Source organism: Amblyomma americanum, chromosome 1 (assembly GCF_052857255.1).
Source record: "Amblyomma americanum isolate KBUSLIRL-KWMA chromosome 1, ASM5285725v1, whole genome shotgun sequence".
NCBI lineage: Eukaryota > Metazoa > Arthropoda > Arachnida > Ixodida > Ixodidae > Amblyomma > Amblyomma americanum.
Genome location: NC_135497.1, coordinates 100592590 through 100614396, shown reverse-complemented (window position 1 = coordinate 100614396; position 21807 = coordinate 100592590). Strand labels below are relative to the sequence as shown.

Sequence of the window (21807 nt, the reverse complement as noted above, 5' to 3'; positions counted from 1 at the left end):
TGGATGCAAGGAAATTAAATTGCATCACCAAATCCTTGTTCCATAAATGTATGATACTTGATATACAGTCATGAGTAAAAAAAAGATTAGCACAACTGATCAATCACTGGCGTGAAATAATTTTCACTCACCGCACTCCAGTTCACAAATATGCCAATAACATGAATGGCAGGCCTTCCCCAATCCTTATTCTTGCGGGAGGTTCAGCAGAAAGTCATCGTCTGCGAAGAATTCTACTTATTTTTTTTTTCCTTCCAGCTTTTCATCGGTCCACTTTTGCTAATCTTTTGTTCCTCGTGACTGTACATTTCCTTTTTCTTTATATTAAAGGAGGTGAGGCTAGTATGCATGTCTAATAGGGGAGTGCAACGTTGGTGAAGTTTAGCAGTTCCGGCACTAGGAACCATAACATATGAAAAATATGCAACCCAATTGATTCTGAGGCTGAGGATGGCAGCCTGGAATATCCCATTGGTAAAAGCTGAGCTATGAAATGAGGCCCAAGTTCCTGCTGCTGCTCTGGACACTATCAGAGCAAGGATTCTACTTAATATCTTAAACCTCTAGGGTTGCATGTTACCATCTTTTAATTGTTGTTGTCATGCTGCCTTTTAACAAAACAGAATTTGTCAAAATAGAGTGTATTGGGATAGTCGATAATGACCTATTATCAGCACTCGTTGTGTGTCTTCATATCTTTTGGTTCTCGTGTGTTCTTTCACCCTGTTTTTCATAATAGAACTTATCAAGTTTACGTTTGAAGAGTTGACATTTTAACTATTATGTTTATCGCTCCTTATCCAGGCTTAGTTCTGTGTGATGTTTGTTATTTATGCCATGGAGGTTCCTTGTGCAGTCGTGCATGTATATTGTGCACTTTAGTGTGTTAGCACTAATCTCTCCACTCACTTATTTCGCTGATATTTGTCTGAAGCCTGCTTGACCTTAAAAGCAGAAGTGCTAGCGCACCTAATTCACATTTGTCCTAACCACGCTAAATTGTCCATCATTTTTTTCTTGCAGCGGCATTTACAAGCAAGTTTGCGTCTAGGCAGTGCTGGTATCCCTGAGATGTCGGAGGCTGAGGCATTAGCCACCATTGCTGAGCAGCACAAAACCCTCTTGGCAGTACTCCACCATCGTCTCAAAAATATAAAAATTGTTCTGGCCCAGTGGAGCACGAAAGACCCCAAGGTGAGAGTGCCATTTTATCTTCAGTGTAATGTGACTCTGTTGGTATCGCTAGAAGCTGATGTGGCGCCAAAGAAGTTGTCCCAAAGAATCAACCCCACCACATACAGCAGACATTTCTCTAACAAGTGGTACACCCATCTGCCTAAAAACAATTGCTCTTTGATCATTGACATGTGACCTCCCAGTGATGTCGAACAAGTTTCACAATGCCACAATAGATATATGCCAACTTTCTAGAATAAAAAGCTTGAGGTTCTTATTTGTGACATTGTCTTTACACTAGCAATAATTGTTCATATTGCATACAATGCACAGGAAATGTCCCATATTTAAAACATTTATAATACAATAGAGTCTCGAAAACACGGTTGATGCGAATTTTCGGGTTGATACAAATTCAAAAAATTTCCCGGCTGGAGTGTATTGTGTGCAACGTGCAGAACTTGGGATGTTCCAAACGCTGCCCTGCATCACTATGGATGATACGAATGCGCGAGCTGCAACCCCACCCTCGAGCACTAAGGGCTGCCCGATCATAGCCGGCGCCGCGATTGTCACTCACACTGTGCGCAGTGCAAGTAGTGAGCTGCGGCTGCACGGCCGTAAATAAATCCAGTCATCCGTAAACATATCTGCATGAATGCATTTCGCATGCTTCTGCATATGGATTTTGCTTGTTTTGGATGGTGAAAAAGGAAAGCCTTGTGGCACTGCATTTGATGAGAACCCATTTGTTGGTTATGTTTGCTGCAAGAACATAAGTCACTGATGTGGTGGCCTGCAGGTATTGAAGTTGCTTACTTTAGGAGTAGTACCACCCAACATATCTTGTTGTCTTTTTCTATTGGCGGTCAGTGCCGGAAAAAATTGTTCTCATAGCGGCAATCTGAAGTGCTCTCTAGTGCACCTTGACAGGGGCTTCATCAATGTGTATAATATAACACAACCGTTCATCGTTGATATAATGAGCACATTCATTTGTAGTGGTTACATGAGGGTGCACAAAGTAGCGAGGCCTTTTTTGGAACTGTTATCGAATTTAATAATGTTCTTAACTCTTTTGTTTCACTGAAGTAAATCTGGATGCACTAATTGTGTTGCAGCTCTTTTGTGGGAATCCTACTTGTTGCTTGCTGATCTTGATTTTTCTTATTTTTGTGAACAACAATAATTGAATCGGCTATCGTGCTACATTGCATCTTTTTACATACAGTCCGATATCTACCATGAGTGCAGAAAGTGCACCCAGAACTCTGTGGCCAGTTAGTACGTCCCCAACAATTTTTCGACCATTGGTTGACTGGCTTTTTCTGCTCATATTTGGTTTTTACCTATTGAAACAACAGCACGTGAATCCTTTGATAATGTGCATCAGGTAGCGCATATTTTTGCAAGTGACTGCATGCTGTAGGACTCTTTGGGGCTCTCATGATGATTACATGTTGCTTACATGGTGTGTTAATTTTTTATGTATTCCAGATGGCCATTGAGACAGCTCTAACTATGAATGACCAGTCCACGCTAGTTGACATCCTCAACATTATAGTTTTAAGGCCGTAAGTGACCTTTTCTTATATTTATGGTTTTGCTTTTCCGGATAAAACTGAAAAGCTCTTGAAAATGCTTGGTAGTAAATTTTTTTTTTTTTTCGAATTCCGATTTATTCAAAAGAACCTGATTTCATAAGGATTCTGACCTGGAAGTACCAGCTGTTGTTCTTCTACTTTGGGTATATTTTGTTGCAAATATCTTTGTGTGACATTCTGCAAGAAGCTATGTGAGAATGGGCTAAAGAACAGGGCTAAATTAGTAACATTTTGCTTTCAAGTACCCCACCAGTCTCCAAGGCTGGTCATCTTGATGCTCGTTGACTGCTGCACTTCAGCCAAGAAGTCAGCAAGTCTAATCCATTGATGGACTTATTACCAAGAGCAGTCTGTGCTTGTCCAGGCTTTAGAAATAAGAAGACTGTCATTAAAACAAAAACAAAAAATAAACAATTGCCCTTTAAAGGTACAGTCGAGCCCACTCATAATGGCCGCACTTCTAACGAACGGTCGCTTATTGCGCAGGAGAGTGGTGCGACCATGAAAATATATTGTTTACGCCAATGGCACCGTGTCTCAGATAAAACTAACAACCATGGCCGCGTCACTAGGTTAGAGTGAACGAGGAGGTGCTGTAAACATGTCCTTGCAATATAAAAACCTCGTGCTTCCCGACAGCATGAAAAGAGAATACCCGCAGTCCCTCTGGCCTCTTTTGACTCCTGCCCCTAAAAAATTCCATTAAGGAATGCAGCATTGAAACTGCACTTGACCACTGGCCAAGCACACGCTGACGGGCTACAAGTTTAACTGTAATGACTGGCAATTACAATTAGGCATGTGCGATTATTTGACAATTTTGAATATTCGGTCGAATAGTAGAGTATACGATATTCGATACGATCTGACTGTTCGATATTTGAGATCTCGAAGTAGTTGTCTCGAGCAAATAACGTTTCGGAACTCTTGCTACGTGTGGTTTTGGTACGATGTACCTCCTTCGGGATTACACCAAAGCCCCGACTCCGCGCCGCATGCCTGCACTCCCACACGTATGCCGGAGCCAGTCTTCACGTCTGTTGTCACGAGAAGGCAGAAGCGCGACGCCCAGATCTCTACCTGCCTCGTGTCTGCGGCTTCACTACCTGCGATGCGCACGCGCCGTAACCGGCACGGCGGCGTCCATTAGTCAGAAGAGTTTGCATAGTGTGGATCTGCTTCCGCGCGCCGCCAGTGTGCACACACCGAGTAGTCGCAACAGGGCAGGTGCGCAGACAGCTGGCTGGCATCTGGCGCATTTTGGCGTCCTCAGGGCGATCTGCACATGCGCAGTGGCTCCCCGCGAAAGTGCATCGTGACAGCGGCCGCAGATCGCACTATGCTAAATCTCTAATCGGGGGACGTGCGGCTCCCTTGGCTTCTGTGGAATGAGTCTTTACTGTCTGCTGCTGCCGCAGCCACTCTTTTGCGTATGAAATTTGCGAATTAAGTGTGACTGCGCAAGCACAAGAGGAAGCTTGACTGGAGGAAAGTTGACTCCTCCAGTTTTGACCGCCATTATTGCAGGACGTCGACACAGCTTCAATGAGTGTAACAAAGCTTCAATGCATTCTCTCATTTCTTCATGTAATGGCTTTGTGTGTCAAAAAAATATTATATTGAAAATGCCTGTTGTGCCAGTCAAACTTTTTTGTGTGCTAAAGGTATTCGAAATATTCACTTCAAAATTATTCGAAGAAAATTACTATTCGCTTCGAATTTGCTTCGAACCAAAAAAAAAAACACTATTCGCACATGCCTAGTTACAATATTTTTTGCAGGGTAAATCACAAGCCCTAGTAGTTGCATCTCTATCTTGCATAGCTGTCTAGGAGTGGGATTTTTTCTGTTTGTGGTATGTCTCTTGTATTTTACCCACCTGGTCTCTACGCACATCGTGAATAGTAGTGAACTTGTCTGTTGCAGGCAAATATGGACCTTAGATATGTGCCAGACAATACTGCCAGCCATTTTCGGTCTACTTCAAAGTAAATATGAGTCGTAAGTAGTGTCTTTTTTGCTTATATGCATTCCCTTCTTTTTCCTTCTCTTTATGGAACACTTTTCAGCCTCTGTCCACTTTGCTGGCGCTTTTGGAAGTTGTGGTCTAAACTGCTTTTTTTTTTCCTCATAGTACTTGCAGTGTGTGGCCTGCATTCAGCTGCGGCTAAGCCTTATTCTTCCAGAGGTGTTTCAAGCAGGGATAAACAGTGCATTATTTTTCAGAACTTCATTATATTAACCAGTGAGCATAATTACAGACATTCTTTTTTAAATTTTGCAGTCATTAGTCTGAAGACTACTACAGGAGGCAACACAGGTTAACGTTATTCATGAACTGCAGCATTGATCTAGCGAAATTAACACTGTCAACCACTTGCAGTTCTCCCGCTACCATCCGTAGTGTGCTGTTTTTTTTCTTCTCGTTTTATTACAACCAACCATCTTTATAAGAGCTATCCATTTTTTGATACCATCATGAAAGTGCCAACTGGCCAGGAGGAAGAGGAGGTGTGAGTTTTGTTGACGTGAGGTAAGGGAGGACGCGGCACATGCAGTAATCTCTTTGTGCGAGGAAATGGTCGCTGCGCCACGCTGAGGGGAATAGCATAAAAAGGTAAAGTGATGGGAAGGGTCCGATGATGGCGACAAAGGAGGGAAAGACAAGAAGAGCAAGATTAAGAGAGCGCCTGTGGAACAGGGGCTTAAGATGAAAGTCAGTCTAAGACGAGGGGGAGATGCACGAGCGGTGCGGAGGGCGGTGGCAGAAGCAGGAGAGCAAGGGTGGAAGGCAGATTATCCGACAATCGAGAGGAAAACTATGCAACGGGCCTGTTCCCTTTCTTCGCCGTCGTTTATCGCGTGGACCAATCACATCACGACACCGCTAGGCTTGACATTGTGCAAAATTCCACAAGTTGGCTTTCCCAGGTATTACACGTGCTGCGATCAAAATGGCCAACGACCCTCTTCGAACAATCCCAACGCAAAAGCATGCTTTTTTTTATCCTTCCGTATTGTGTTACATACCTAATACACATACCCACACCCATGGCATTCATCCTGGCACCTTCATTACTCTCTGAGTGTTACCTTCGTTATATCGTTTTGGTCGACTATGATATGCAGGAAAGCCTACTCATGGAATTTCGCATGTGGCTCCCTAAGGGATGAGTCGAGGTGTCGCAACAGAGCAAGGTATCCTGTAAAAATCCTGCTTATTGCGTGGTGCATTGTAACCTGCGCACCTCTTAAGTGGGCATAATGACAGGTATGACAACGTTTGGAGGACCCATGTTGCTAGGCCAAAAAACTGCCTGGCCACAAAAGTTTTGGTTATTGAGCTTCGCGGCTCACCCGCGGTTCCAGCTGTCGGCCCGCTCATTTGCCGGTAGTCCAATCCCAGCTCCACACCGCTTTTGGACGCCAATTGGCACGTCGCTGGTCATTTCTTATACCTTTTTAGAAGCAGTCTCGCCATTCCGCCACCAATGTCCGTTCCCCCCCCCGCTTACGTTTGCGTTGTTCTTCCAGCAAGCCGAAACTGGATGCTCGTCACTGGCTTACAGATGTTTGCGTGATGGAGCCGCCTCGTGAGGCTTAACTGCATTTTCGAATTTTTAGCAGGCTTTTTTTTCTTCGGCAGCTGCGAGGCATTTTATAAATCGACCTTAGGATAACTCGGGAATTTCTTCTGGTCTCTTGAACTCCTAATCAATGAGGTTTTACTAGCCACCATGTTATTTGTGGTTGCCAGTCCTGTCATTTTATGGATTTCATTGTGCATGACCACATTACAGGTTTTATTCTGTTGTGCTGTCTACTCAAGTAGTATACATTTCTGTGCACATCATGTTTCTTTATACGGTACTGAGGCAGTTCAGTTTTGTTTATTTCAGTTGCAAAGATCATACATTATATTGAAAAAAATAGGGGTAAGTTATAAAAGAATGGCACACATGATGAGGCCTGCATAGAGCACTCAGATATTAAGCTCAAAATGCTTTTAGCTCCCATTTTCAGCAAATGTAGTCGAACATTGTCCCAGAGCCAATGATGAAATTGATGCCAATCAAGTCTCCATAGCTGAGTTTCTAGCAGAATAAATTTTCCCATCCCATTGCTCCGAGCAGGATTTGAATCAGTGCTGGCATGAATAAAGCAGCTTTGTTTCTTGACTCCTTATACCGCTTGGCCATTGTTGTGGCTACTCGCACTATGTGATGTAACTCTGATATAGTGCCTCCTAGCATCTAAATTGGTGTGTATGCAACAGTAGGGGTCAATTCTGAGTGCATTTAGAGCTGCATAAAAGTGCAGGTGGTGTATCCCACTACGTGGACTCAAACTGGAAGGCCATAGGTCATCTTTATCACCATTGGCATTGGCATCCTTCATCTGTTATTCTGCACTTCCAAATCTTCGATGGCAGTAGTACTGTAGCTGGATAGGGGAGCTAGGAAGGCTCAACTACGTCAGCAATGGCACATTCATGTGGCTACATACAAAGATGAGAAGGCTGCCAAAATGGCCAAATGTGTTACTAAAGCCAAAGGAAACCAGTTGAATGCTGTGGCATGCCAAGCAGCAAGAGATGCTGCATATGCTGCTCTGAATGAAAAAGAGAAGCAGTGGACAGCGGCATTAAGCCATGTGGAGGCCATGGAAGCCATGCACGCTGTCCAGCTTGAACAGAAGTGGGTGAAGATGGTAGCATGACAAGTAGGCAAAGGGACCTGGTGAAGGCCTATTCAAAGAGCACGGCTGGAACCATCTACTAGCTGTCCTAGAATGTTCTACACCTTTCCTGCTATGCATTCCATCCTCGCCACACACACACACACACACACACACACACACACACACACACACACACACACGCACGCACGCACGCACGCGCGCACGCGCACGCGAAGATGAAATACAACAATCTTGAAAGGGTCATATACTGTCTCTGCACTTTCCTGGACTTTCGTGTTCTTTTTCTCATCTGTGCTCAAGGTATTGCAAACCTTAAAAAATCAAAGAATTACTCTTGCGAGCTCCGTCACTCATCGGCAGCAGCTATGTCATCATTGCCTTTTGGCAAATGCTTTCCTTTCATGCTTTTGTTCATAGCAAGGAACAAGTGAAGGTCTGGCAGTGCAGGGTTAGGCAGATAAGGCAGGTTTGGTAGGTGTTCAAAGCCATAGGTGTTAATTTGCTATTAGGTAATGGCATGCATGGGGCAGGGTGCATTGTTCTAGCGGAAAATGACCACACTCCAGCTCTCCAGGGCATTTCTTCCCAGTGGTGGTCTTAAACTTGTCCAAAACATTTTAGTAATACTCGCGTTGAGTACCTGCTTTTTTGGGGGGTGCAGTAAACACTCATTAATTTGAGCTTCAAGGGACCGTGAAAATGTTTGAGTTACCAGAAGTTCGATTCACCGCATGACTGCAAAAAAAAAAACTGTCAAGAACTGCTTCTATCATGGTAAATTTATTTGGTGAAAGACTGGCCAATGGTTGCCTGATTTTCAGATGAAAACAGCGCAGCAATGATTGTTTTTCACATCTTCATCAATGCTTTATTGCCTGCATACTGTCGAAGTATCAAAGCAGAACAGCTCAAAAATGTAATGGTCTCCTTGGCATCCTTCATGGTACGATGTCTTGGAGCTCCACCACTACTGTGTCACACCCATCGTATGTAAGTGACACCGTCGCATGTGAGGAGGCTTCACCTCACAAATGACACGTGATGGGAGTGCAGTTTTCTCGCCCTGGAAGAATAGAACCATGCAGACAGCAGAGAAAGAAATGTTCAGCGGTTCCGAAGCTGTGAAAAAAAAGAAACCTACATCGGCTAAGCTGTTGCATAATACAAACAAACCAGTGAAAAGCTGTCCCCGCGGTGGCGTTTCCGCTGCTGTTCAATGCCTGCATAACAGCCGCGGCTTCTGAGAGCCGGCCGGGACCTGCTGCCTTCTTTGCACACAAGCAATTCGGAGAGGAGTGATGAATGACAGTGACTCCTACTAAATTTAGTGCGTTAGGTTTAAATGACTATCAGGAGTCTTTATTACGCAGACAGGAAGTGGCTGCAACACTACAATGCTGTCGCTAGATCTAGCATAGCGTTGACATGGTAACTGTGCTAATTTGATGCCCATGCCATTTTTGCTGGTGCACTTAGTGCAGTCAGCCGTTCTTGAGTCTTGCTTCACATCCTCCTGGGCAGCAAATTCTAGGAATGTCCTTTTTGAAGCCGGCCGGCAGCGGCGTCAACAAGTCAGCTGTAAACGAGCTGTAGTAGCAGCCATGGAGCAATGTGTGGTGTTTCCTGCTGCTCGCCGAGGCTGCCTTTTCCACCTGAATTTGCCTTTCGGAAGAGCTGGATAGGGGGGGGGAAAGGGGAGTGCTCCAAAACGAAGGCACGAAAGATGCGAGCCTTCCACTGGATGGAGGACGGGGAGCGCGATGGGGGGGTGCTCGCGAAAGCCTCTATAGGGGTGTTGGTTACTGCGATGTCTGTATCCTCTCTTTCGCACTTAACAGTTCAGTACATAACGCGCGTAGAACGGCAGGGCGAGAGTGCGCATGGGCGGGACTGAACTTCGGTGTTGGTGAGCTCCCTAAAACACCTTTTCGCTGTAAATAGAGGGGGGCAAGAATACACCCAGGAATGCGCAATTTAGCATCTGAAAGGGTGCGCAGCTAAGTTAGATAGTCTTGCTCATGCTGCCTGGTTGAGCTTCCATCCCTGTGGTCTGCTGTGCAGCTCAAAAATGCGAAACTAAAAGTAAGCACTGTTCTCAGGGTGCTATATAACCTCCTTGGGCTTTCCGTTTATCGTCACACCTGCCGCTGCACGTGCATCAGAGGTGCGCAAGTGACTCTGCAGCATGGAACTTGGGTTTTGGCTAAGGCTATTTTTACTACGGCTACTTCTTGCCGTGGTGGTCATACCTAGAGTCACTAAATAAAGACTTAGAGTACCGGCACTCTTTTCTCCTATTGTTCTGTGCCGCCGCCACGATCATTGGTCAGTTTGCATCACGTGATATTTGTTTACACTGCGATGGTTCATGGGGGCTGCCATTTTGTGGCTTATGCGTTTTCAGTCGGGCAACTGTGGTAGTCCTAGTGCTGCGACACTGCGAGTGCTGCCGGTGACCGACTCAGTGACCAGGGATTCCGCGCCTCGCAGCATTTCAGCTGCACAAAAGCATACGAGGATGCCGTTTTGCTGCGTTGTTGGCTGTTTCAACTCGCAGAATGATGGAAAACGCTTACCGTTTGCACCTGAGCGGCTCCATGCCGTACGGCTACGATCCCCGCCGCAGCGCAGGGTGGCTAACAGCGTTGTTTACAAAATGGCCGGGCCAAAGTTAGCGGCGAGGTCGCCGAAGCGGCAATCTGGCAACAATGATAAACAACAAAATGGCCGCCCCTGCTTACCGCCGTGCTGCAGTGACGGTACTCTAAGTCTTTATTTAGTGACTCTAGTCATACCTATGCATGGCCTCCCTTCAGGAGCCTGTTCAGACCTGTAGCATCCGAAATACGCCACAGACTTGCATTGATCTTCACCACAACGGTGCCAGCAGTTCAAATTATTTTGATTTCCAAATTAATGAGGGATAAATTAACGAGCTTTTACTGTAATGAACTGTTGGATATCCCTCACTACCCCAGAAGACTGAGGCTATCACCTTTCCTACCAGTGCCTGTTGTTGGAACTCATTTTGGAGCTAGAGTGTTCGAACATTTTCACGGTTTTATGAATTTTGCTTCTGGTTCAATATGGTGCACCCACATTTCATTGTTAGTGACCAAACGATTGAACAAAGCTACCTGGCTGGCGCTGAGGTGCTTAAAGTGAGCAGGAGCAGTTGCCAACCTTTGTTGGTTTTGTTCTGCTGTCAGATCTCATGGCGTCCATCATGCAGAGACCTTCCTTGTGTGCAACTCTTAGTGTATGGCAGTGTGCACAGATTCATATGACGCTGCCACTTCTATTGCTATCCATCTCAGGGTCACTTGACAGTCTTGCATCATAAGGTCATGGACACATTGTCAGATTGTCTTCTGTTGCTACACATTTTGGGCTATTTATATTAGTCTGTCATGATTAACTGTCCTTTTCTCGGTGCAACCACTAACATCTTTACTGTTGCACAATGTGGAGCACAGTCTCACATTTTTCTCAAGTCCGTGTAGTTCTTACTCACCATTCGCCGCTTCAAAATCTGAAAACGAATAGCAGTGCAGTTCATGATGTAGTTGTCACTGCTAGAGGTTCCTATTTTGACCGCCATTCATGGCTGCCAGCAGCCTGTCATATCATGATGGAACCTGGCATGGAATATGAAAAACAATAGCCCCTCTGTAGATGAAAATATTTATTGTTCCTCCACGGCTTCTACACATTTATGTGCAAAACTTTTCATCCAACCCTTTTTATTGTCCTCGTCAGACTTCTGAAGCAAAAGCTGAATGAGTGCAACTATTTGTTTAATGCCTGTGAATTCAGAAACCATTCCAATAATAAATAAAGAGCAGGTGAGCATTTGGCGTACTTGTTGCTAAATGTGAATAATATGTACAACATGTATTCAACTATTTGAAACTGAACTTAGCTAACCCAATGTAGTTTGTGACTAGAGGCACGAGCCTGCACCCAGAAAAAAAAAAAAGGAATTTATTAAATTTGGCTTTTAGTCTCTTCTCTTTCTTTTCGTCTTAGCTTTTCTTGCGCTAAGTATATACTTGACAACCTGCTGTCTATCTGTACTCTTCTCTGAGATATACTTTTGAAAGTTAATTATCTTCAATGGTAGCTGTACAGCAAATGGTTGAGTATTATACAGCAAGAGATCCCCTAAAAAATACCGTAATGAGACTCTTAACTTATCTGGACATTTCCGATATAAATCACCTAGCGACTAATGTACTCCCCCACTTCACTCACATTTTTTATTCTGCTTCAATGCCCATGTAGAGCTCCTTTTGATGACTGTGACAGGGTCAGTACAGCAGACAGTGTAGGTCATGACACAGTTCTACAATTTCCTAGCAGAACTGGTCGAAGCATATGCTTATATAGCATTTCTTGGCTTGGGTTTTATGGGTGCCTGGGGCTGTCACCAGTCGGCATGTTTACTTTCTAAAAAAATTCTTTCTTGAAGTGCAGGCAGCATACCTTTGTGCAGCATGATGTAGCATTGTATTGTCAGACACTTCATATGTTAGTGAGCCCCTTCCTTCCAAAGGTAGTGTCAGCAGGCACTTCGGGAAAACTTTGCTGCTTTTTTATTGTTCTGATTGGGTTGCACTTTACTAAGATGCACTAATGCACAGTAACTACAGCATGAGATGGACCATTGGACAAGTACAGTCAGCACAAGATGGGACGTAGGGTAAGATTGAGTGCTACGACTTGCCGTGATGCATGACCTTTGAGCCATGCCACCAGCCTATGACGAATGCAGTACCTGGAAGTGACTTCTAGTCAGTTGGACAGCAAATATAATATCAATTTTCAAAGGCTAGTGGAGTTCGGCCGTTGTGTTGAAAGCTGGTTGGCCAGATTCACTTTAAGCTACAAGGCATCCCCACAGACAGTCATCGTGGTGAATAGTGCAGCTCAGTACCTAGCTTAGTAATAGTCACATGCGACCAAGCCCGAGATGTTGGCAAAAACCAATCTGGATGTGTATTTAACAAGGGAACATCTAGCACAAGTGGTTTCAAGGTTTCTATTGTGGTTCCTATGCCTCAGGAGTAAGTGTTCGCAAACCGCATTCAAATCGTGTGTCATGCGAAACTCGTCAGCACCATTTTACTCTCGGCACCCCTGCATGGAATCTGCATATAGTGAAAGAAGAAAATCATGCTGGAAAGCATAGAGGAGGCACTGCTAGGCTTGATTCTCTGCAGACCCCCTCCCCTTTCCCCAAGTGAAACACAGAAACGCCCCCATGCTGTATGATGTTAGTGTGCATTAAATAACCTCAAGCAGAAAAAAAATTAATCCAGAGCCCTTCACTACAGCATCTCATGTCACTTCAAGATGTTGAATCCCACAATTTACACTTTAGTATACAGTCTACAGGTGTTCACGTGTGCCTAGACAGCGCTGTCAGCATTGTCCAGAGCCAACATGGCAAGTGCACATGCAAAAGAAAATGCTTCTGAGAGGTATAAATAGTGCTAAATTTCAGTCCTGCTAGATGTATCCGGCCTTTGCACCGCACCATAACACGTCCCTGTATTACCATTACTGCAAAGGCTTTGGGCACGTTACAGCTGATAGCCCGATTTAGAGGACCTGTGGTCTGGACTCATGCTCGCTGCAACAGTGCCTTCAACTTATGTACTTCTGGTTTGTTTGTATAGTAGAACCATGTTAATTCGAATTTTCAGGATAGCAAGTTGGTTTCATGAAATTGTAGTAGCTAGGGGAAAGTGGGGCAAAACGCAACACACGTTTGCAAATTGGCACCATTATTTTTTGTTCACAGGTATCAAAAGAAAATATTGCTGAAATATTCTCTACCATTCTGGCATCACGCTCACAAACTATGAAAAGTTCAGCTGAATAGCAGCATAGTAAAATTTAATAAAATTTAAAACTTCTATATGTCACATTTTGCCCCATCACATGGGCATAGTCGGATAGTGCATGGGGCAAAATGAGACATTCTTCCAAAATCACCCATATTACATCCTTGCAATGAATACACATGAAATTGGCTCTGTGCGCACCTAGACTAGCTTTGTGAGCCTATTTAAATGAGACTGTGTTAAGACTGAACCCGCTACTGCAGTCTATGCAGTTCCGCCTCTCAGCTCTGCGTGTAGCCTGGCTATGGGATGTTTTTGAATTTCCTGCCTTCATTTCTGCTTTAGTGTCACAGTTGTTACTTTTTCACTCAGCCGTCCTGGATGGACATGCGAACTGGTTCGATTAGTAGCCTGTGAATACTAGGTTTTTATCGTGATTGAAGCCCAGATTGACCAGAGCTTGCTTCATTGTCAGAATGTATTGTACAAATACCTGTTCATGCCTGTGAGACAGAGTGCGACGCTGAGGTTTGCAAGGCTTTCTATGCAGCCTCTGCTTTTCATATTCTGTCATTTCCTTTACTGTTCTGTGGTGGGGGACTTTGGGAGCACCAAAACGCTTGATGGCACCGGCGCTGCTTGCGTTTCTCTAGAGCTGTCTTTCGGCACTGTTTCTGTCGCTTCTTGTCTTCCTGTCCCGTTTTTCGTGCCATTTCCTTTCTATAATAATGAACCCAACAATCTTCCTTTTTGCTGTTTTTCATGTTTTCTGCATGCTAGTGGGCATTCATTGTTTTTCTTTTGTGTTCAGACTGTCCTAGATAGCGGGAAAACATGGGTAGAGCTTTAGAGCAAGCAATAAAATCATTACATTTACTTTAGTCCCACCAGTACATTGCAATGCCCGTTTTGCCCCACATGTAGCCTGGTGGTAAATAAATTGTCTTAATTACCTTAGGTGCAAATATTCTTAAGCTTTGCATAAGTTAAGACCAATAACCATTTGTAATACTACTAAACACTTGTGTTTATCTAGGACTCGAGGCTGGTCGAGCTGCACAGTTTTTAAAAATCTGGCGTGCAGAATTCACTGCTTTCCTGTTCATTAAGGCTCACTTCGCAATTTTTTTCCTCTGCTTAGAAGAGGACCATCTGGCCACCCTTGAACTCAATTGTAGTGGGACATGTGATAGGTCGTAGCACATAAATATCAAGTAGCTCATTTAAAAGTTATAGGGGGCTTAGTAACAAAATGTCTCGTTTTGCCCCCATGTCACATTTTGCTCCACTCTCCTCTAAATTGATCCAATTTGAAATGATTGGGCAGCATTCTATGCAGATTGACATGCATTGTGGAAGTGTGCTCTCGAGCTGTGTCGTTAGCCTGTGACGTGAGCTTCAATTAGTAGTTATTGCCAGAAAATCGTCAGACCGTGACCTCTTGTTGCGAACACTTCAAGAGGAGGCTGCAAAATGGCTAGGCGCTCACACGGCAATGCTGAGAACGTGGGCTGAGGAAAATGGCAGTGCTCTTATAGGCAAAGATAGAGCATGCGCGACAAAACGCTTGGTCACGAGAGGCGGCGGCCATGTTGGACCTCAAGAAATTGTATGCTTGGCAGTGAACCCCTGTTCCTTCTGAACGATCTCTGTGACTGGTTGTCTGTTTATTCATTGCGATTCTCCGCAACTGAGTACCTTCAACTGGAGCACGTTAGGGGACGCTAACATTAGGATGTGGGAGATCATAGTCACGCGACGATTTTTTGATCCCGCGGGTTATATTTCAAGGCGTGAAAAAAAAAAATCCGTGCTGAAGTTACATAGAGGAAGAGAACTGGAATGAACATTTCTTGCTCGAAAATTCTCGAACACACAAAAAAAAAATTGCAGTAGGTTAGAATGCGAAAAGCTAGCTAATTTATCTTTTTTAAACAGTTAGCAAATAATGTGCATTTGAAAAACATCAAGGTTGTGTTTGTGTGCGCCCCAACGAAACAGCGATAAATGGCTAGTGTGTCTGTATATGCAGAGGTAGCGCGATGATTCGCCACCTTGCTCTCCAGAACGTCCAAGTTATTAGGGGAAAGACTCCTTTGTTATGTAGGAGCCATTCTTGGAGCAGGGGTAAGAGTGGTTGCTCGCTCAATCCGCCAATTCTTGTCTGTGGGAGCACTTTATTTTAGAAAAAAAAAACTCTTTGTGGGTGAGACAGAAAACCTATCTCGAGTTTTTACCGTAAAGCTTGCCTTGTAGATCTGTGGCGCCATCTGGTGTAAACGGTAGAACAAACGCTCTTTTTTTTTAGATGAAAATTGTCAGAATACTGCGTGCTGTAGATACACAACTTTTTTGCCTGAAAATTCCCCGCTCATGCAACAAAAAAAAAATCCAGCAAAGCGCAAGTACTGTGGGTCGAACCAGTGAGCTTCCGGCGGCAGTAGTCGAGTGCAAGCAAGGCTCAAGTTGAGGTGGTCTGTTGGCTTCTCTGCAGTGCATGTTTGCTTTGGGAGCCACAATGATCGCAAGCGGCGCATGAAAATAACTTTCTTTACAAAGCCTATACGGTAGCTGAACAAAAGAAGCGCTTAGCGCGGCTTGCCGTAGATCTGTCGTCTGCGTTCGAACGAACGCTAGCACCCGACTATGAATACTGCGGACTGCAAATCGAAACTAACGGGAAAGCAAACGTGACTTGCGCGACGCTCTAGTGAACATGTGTGCATCTCGTAATACTATACCTGATAGACAAACAAAAGTGGCAGCAGTGAGTCCAGCGAAAAGGAAAGACCCCAATCCATGCCGGGTCGTACGGGGAGTTTGGCGACCAAGCTATCGGTGTTGCGACCGTACTGACCCGGTCTCCGCATTTAGCTCCGTAATTGTGGGAATCTGGGGACTGAAGCTAGTGCCAACAACGCTTGGAGGGGGGGTTCTATTTCTGTTCCAATGTTGCTTGCAGGCCTCGTTGCCCATAGAGCGACGATTACTTCTTGACGACACAGGACGGCAGGAAGTACGAAGGAGTGGCCGGACTTTGTTCAAGAGCAATTTTGAATTATGCGCTGCCATTCCTGTGAAATGTAGACGTGTACACACACCTCGCGAGACTAGTGAAGGCAACCGAGGATCGCGCGCAAGACGGCCCCGGCACTTGCGGCACGTGTGTGTTCGTCGACAGCAGAGCTCGAGGCAACGGCGTTAATTCATGACGAGGCGTTTCGGCTAGCAGCTGCGGCGTCCTTGCGTGGCCGGTACGAAAGACATGTCTGTATACCTGTTCTCGGAACAACAGCTTGCCATCGTGCGGCATACGCACTGCGTCGTGATTTCTCGCTTATATTTCTGCGCAGTGGCACATAGTCGTGAGCGCGATCTCAACAGCGGGCTAGTTGCAGCAGCGTAAGGATTGTGAAAGGTCGTCGCCTGTTTCCGGCACCAACTTTCGTCTGCTGTGTTTACCGGTGCATTAGTTGCGGCTTTTTTGTGAAAATTTCGTCGGTGCGATTTAAACTTATTTTTCTGTTAATGCCAGCGTAAATTTCTCGATATGACCGCGCATTTTGCACTGCGCTTAATTTCACGAACTTTGCGAAGTTCCTTCACGGCTCACTGCAAGCTTTCGACTTGCAGCGCAATTGATTACAGCACATTGGGACTGTTACAGCGCACTTGCGAATGGCTTACCATGAAGCCTGTTGCGGACAGGGTAGTTTTATTTTTTTCTTTTGGCCGCCCACCTAACGAATTTTTTACTATAAGTAATTCGCCGTCGCCATATTACCATTCGTCGAGCAGCTGGTCTTGGTCGAACATAGATGAAGATAGTCGTAGGGGTTCGCTGGCGGAAACCAAGAATAAACTGGAACACGCTAATTTGGCGGTGGCTTTTCATGCGTAGGTATTGATCAGCGGAGTTCATTTCTGTGGGTGCCAATTAAGTAGCGGAGAATGCGTTGTTTTAGATTTCTGTTTCCTTTTTCTTTTTCAAAATACTCATGTGTATTGGCCAACCCGGCATGTGCTTGATGTCACGCTCAATGTCTGGGCTCGTCATGATTGATACGCCGCTTCCAGTTGGCCAGGTAGTGGACTACCAAAATTAGGTATAGCGGTACAAATGACCTTGTTTTAGTTTCGTTCAGTATTTCCAGTCCGGAAAGGGTGATGTATTCTGCTGCCGTACAGTACGAACCGCGTTTCTGTTTTCTTTGCTTTCCTCAGAGGATCTGTAGTTTCGCAACAATTAGCGACACTTAATGGGTGACCAACTCATACTTTTTTTTTTTTTCTGTCGCTGAAGCCAGGGCAAGTGGATGCTGCGGGAATACTTGTGCTTCGTGATGAGCTGGTGTCGTCCGAGGTCATCTAGGAAGGGGGGGGGGGGGGGGGGGGTCGCAGAGAGTTAAAGCCGCGGCTTTCGAGAGTCCATGGCCCTCACGCGGCTCTGTACACGGCCTCGAGGGAGCGCGGATATTGTGCGGACTTTTTTTTTTTTGTCTTAGTCGCGGTGGCTCGGGGCGCTCAGCCGCCGCGGCAGTGTGCGCGCAGCTGGGCGTCTTGCGAGACGCCCTGTGCCGCTGTCTGGGGGCGCGACGACAAGGATGTCCACGCCGCCCTCGGCATTGAGCGCGCGTTATTTATCACGCTCGAGCCGCCGTATTCCGGCCGTCCGATGGCTCCTTTTTCGTCTCCCTGGCGCTATTTATTTCCCCGGAGAAAGGATGCTCCCGCGGACTCCTCGCGTGTGCCCCCCCCCCCCCCCCCCTTCGTTCATTGTGCGGCGGACTGGGTGGCGGGCGCAGATTTATGGTCTCCCTGCTGGCGATCGGGGCCCTATAAAGTCCCTTTCACGAGGAGGGACCCCGGGCACTCGTCGTGTTCCGCGGCAGCTTTATTTCCTGGATGGTATTTGCGTTTATCGCGCCGAGCGGAAGGCCGATTAACAGCGCGCACCCGAGCGGTGCTTAGCGAGGGGGGAGGGTGCCGGGCACAAAGCGGGGGGCCGGAGTTGTTTGCATGCGTCCGCACCTGCAGGTCGTCCCCCCTCCCGCTTGACTCGCGCTGGGTGGCGTCGCCCGGAATGCCTCCTCCCCGCACCTTTGGCGCGCTTTGTTCGCGCGCGGGGCGCCGCCGGGGCGCGCGAATTGTGCGACCCGGGCTCGCTCGCTCGCTCGCCGCCGCCGCGGACGCAGGGAGCGCGACTTTCGAGTGCGTTTACGTGAGTCACGGTTTCACAGTCGCAATTGGGCGCTTTGTTGGGTTTTGTGCGGCTCTGCTGGGGCGTGCGCTGTTGTCGGGGCATTTCGGATACCTGGAGGAGGCACTGCTTTCATAGCCGGTATGTTTTTAAACAGCCTTGACTCGGACGAATGTGCGCGGAGACGTAGGTCTGCTGCCCCTATGCGAGACCTACCAAGGAAAACACATTCCTGGTGGGCTGGGGACGCGTATGGGGGAGGGGAATCGAGAAAACTTCGCAGTCGTGACGACCCGTGCGTAATTGATTCGCTCAAGTGGCGACATTTCGCCATCGGATCGAGGCTAGGTGAAAGAGGCTTTAGAGCAACGCGCAGCGGGTGGTCGGTTCCTTTTTTACTTATCCGTTTCCGTCAACAGCGTCAACGCGACAGGCGATTCAAGACTGTCCTCAGCAAATAGAAAGGCAAAGGATGGGGGATGTCGACGTTGGCAGTGTTTACGGAAGGTAGCCGTCAAGATTAAGGGTGCTGTGCACTGTCCGTGTAATCCCGTCTCTTCTTCACGACCGCCACTCATTGGGCATTAGCTCGATTTCGGGGATCTCAAGGCGGTGTGATTACTCTACGCTTGTAGAATGCTAGCGGTATTAACTCGTGCCACCGTCCCCTCTGAAAGCTGCTGAGTCGAAAGTATTAATTTAGCATGGCGTTGCGTTGTCTTTTGTTCAGATTTTTTATGTGGGGCTAACGCCATCTTCCCATTGCTGTTCATCATGTGACGCTTTTTTTGCAAGCTCTAGATGCCCAATATTACCTTAGTCGACAGACTCCCCTCTCCGTCAGTTTTTTTTAGGCATTCAAGAGCAGAAGGCGCACACCAATGTATTTTGCGTTCTCCTATTTCTGTTACGTTTAGGAACGTGATGGTGGTGGGGGGAGGGGGGTGCTGTCTGGCATGCATCAGTTGAATACCTTACAACGGGTACTGCATCGGCTCGAATCCTTTCCTTGCCTACTTCGAAATGCTTCAGCTTGATAGGGGTTCCGTTTTCTAAAATTGCTTGGTTACCTTTTTTTATTGCCAATCATGTATCTTTGTTTGCTAATTTATTTAGTCGACACGCCGCGGTGGCTCAGTGGGTTTGGAGTCCGGCTGCTGATCCCAAGGTCGCGGGTTCGGTTCCGGCCGCGGCGGCCATGTTACGATAGAGGCGGATTACAAGAACTCCCGTGTACTGTGTGATGTTAGCGCATGTTAATGAACCCCATCTGGTCTAAATTAATCTGGAGTCCTCATCTGCGGGCGGCCCCGATAGCCTGAGTCGCTTCGGGACGTAAACATTCCACAATCCAATCCACTTTATTTAATGAGCGTTTCGAAGCGCTGTGGAAGTTGAAAAAAAAAAATGATACTGAGCAGTGCCTTGGAAGCAAAATAAAGCCTAAAGTATAGCAGGTTTTTGTCGCTGCGGAATGGGGCTGAGAATTCCGTTAGCAATGAATGTGTCCCCGTAAAATAAAAAAAAAGTCGGGAGAAAACGGTTTCTTGGGGTGGTAGTTATACCCTGTCATATTTCATCCTGTTTTCCCCAGGCACATGATTTGCAAATTCAAAATCCACTCTGCAAGAGCGCCTCACTTACTGCGGATTACCAGCTCTGTTTCGCTTGAGCCACGATACGTTATTGAGGTGGACCTGGCAAACAGTTGTTGCTAACGTTGAGTTGAACGGAAGTTCGGCTTTCCAACCATAATGTTGAGCTGAGCGGCAGTCGGCAGGAGTTACACGGCACGTTTCGCGAAACTCGTGCAATCTCTGGACTAAGTGCTCCCGCCACGTGTGGGCAATTTATAAATAAGTGCTTGAACTTCTAGCCACCGTAGGCGCATTTTTTTTTTTCTGGTTCCGCTTAGCGTATTCGCACTTACACGATTAGTGAACGTTGTGCGTTTGGGCTTATATACCAGCCAGGACAGACTTTTCAGTGATTTTAGCGCGTACTGCAGCGGGAAATTCCGCCGACTCGCCCGATTCGGCGAGCCCGTCGACCGCCAGTTGACTCCTCCAACTGGGACCGCCGACCTCAGTCGAACTGAACTGCCTTCGAGACCTCGACGGCAGATGGCGCTGTCGTCTGACGCCGCGAACTCCCGTTCGGTTCAATTAACGGTCAACTGGACTGCCGTTGAAAACGCGCGTGTAACAGGGGCATAACTTGCCATGTCAGATTATTAGTTATCTGGACAGTTGTTGCTGATAGGCGGAGTCGATCGCTTCTTAAAAGGGGCAGCAAATCGCATGACTTTAGGCAACCGTAAATTTCCTTGATTTACTGGCGCAACTGCGGCATGTGTGGCGTTTTCTCCGTTTGTTTGATAGCCTGTGGGCGTGATTCTTTGCCGAGGTGTCGCGGCGGCTGTGAGAGTCCTCGTGAGGAGGACAGAGGAAAGGCATGGCAACTGCCGTGGGAAGACCTGTATTTCAAGAAGGCAGCGGCGAATGCCCCTCAAAGGTGGCCCTCCACACCTCCAGCCAATGACGTCGACCGGTTCTTATGACGTTGCGACGCAGCAGATGCTAGGCAGGAAAAGGAAGGAGACGGTTTTGTCCTCGTGTCCTGGGGTTGTTTGTGCGCAGGGGTGAAGGAGGGAAGCTGGAGAAAGGGTACAGGGTTCGGTAGTGCTGAGGAGCCCACGACACGGGGGCAAAGGAACGTCTCCTTCCCTTTTCTGCCTAGCCTCTGCTGCATTGCTCCTTGGGCGTCGCCACATCGCACCCCGCTCTGCGCGGTGGAAGTGGCAGCAGAATCGATTTGCAACACACCAGAAAGGGGGGGGGGGGGGGGTTATGACATCCTCCTCGTCCGATAGAAAGGTCTATATACCCTGAAACCGCAGCTGGCTGGCAAGTGGCTCCGCGCAGTGGGATTAACCGGGTTGTCTTGGCAATTGGTCGACGCCATTGGCTGGAGGGCCACCTTTGAGGGGTATCTGCCGCTGCCTTCTTGACTTGTATCCAACTATACGCCACATTTATCGCTGCGGGGAAGGAGAAGCGGATGATGTTGTTAGGGGAAAGGCGCATTCAGTCCGGCTTTTACGCTCCAACTGATATCCCTGTAACTGGCTGTCGCCTGTAAAAAAAAAAAAAATGTGGTAGATTTTTTTTGTGGAAAATATGGAAAGCACGTGTTCATTATTCGCGTCTTCTTTCTGGCATCTGCATGTGCACGCATCCGCTTTTCTAACCGCCGCGGTGGCTCAGTGGTTATGGTA

At 46.7% G+C, this 21807-nt stretch overlaps 1 protein-coding gene across 8 annotated transcripts in view; it reads left to right on the top strand.

Moving 5' to 3' along the window:
• Positions 1–21807, top strand: part of kat80 (katanin p80) — a 170740-nt gene that overhangs the window by 134789 nt on the left and 14144 nt on the right. For all 8 annotated transcript variants that reach the window (XR_013310730.1, XR_013310731.1, XM_077646390.1 and 5 more), the window contains 3 exons: positions 1024–1194; positions 2674–2750; positions 4707–4781. Coding sequence is in view for 6 of the 8 variants with exons in the window: in XM_077646390.1 (XP_077502516.1) it covers positions 1024–1194; positions 2674–2750; positions 4707–4781 (323 nt within the window). In the remaining 2 variants the exon portion in view is untranslated. The remainder of the gene's footprint in view (positions 1–1023; positions 1195–2673; positions 2751–4706; positions 4782–21807) is intronic.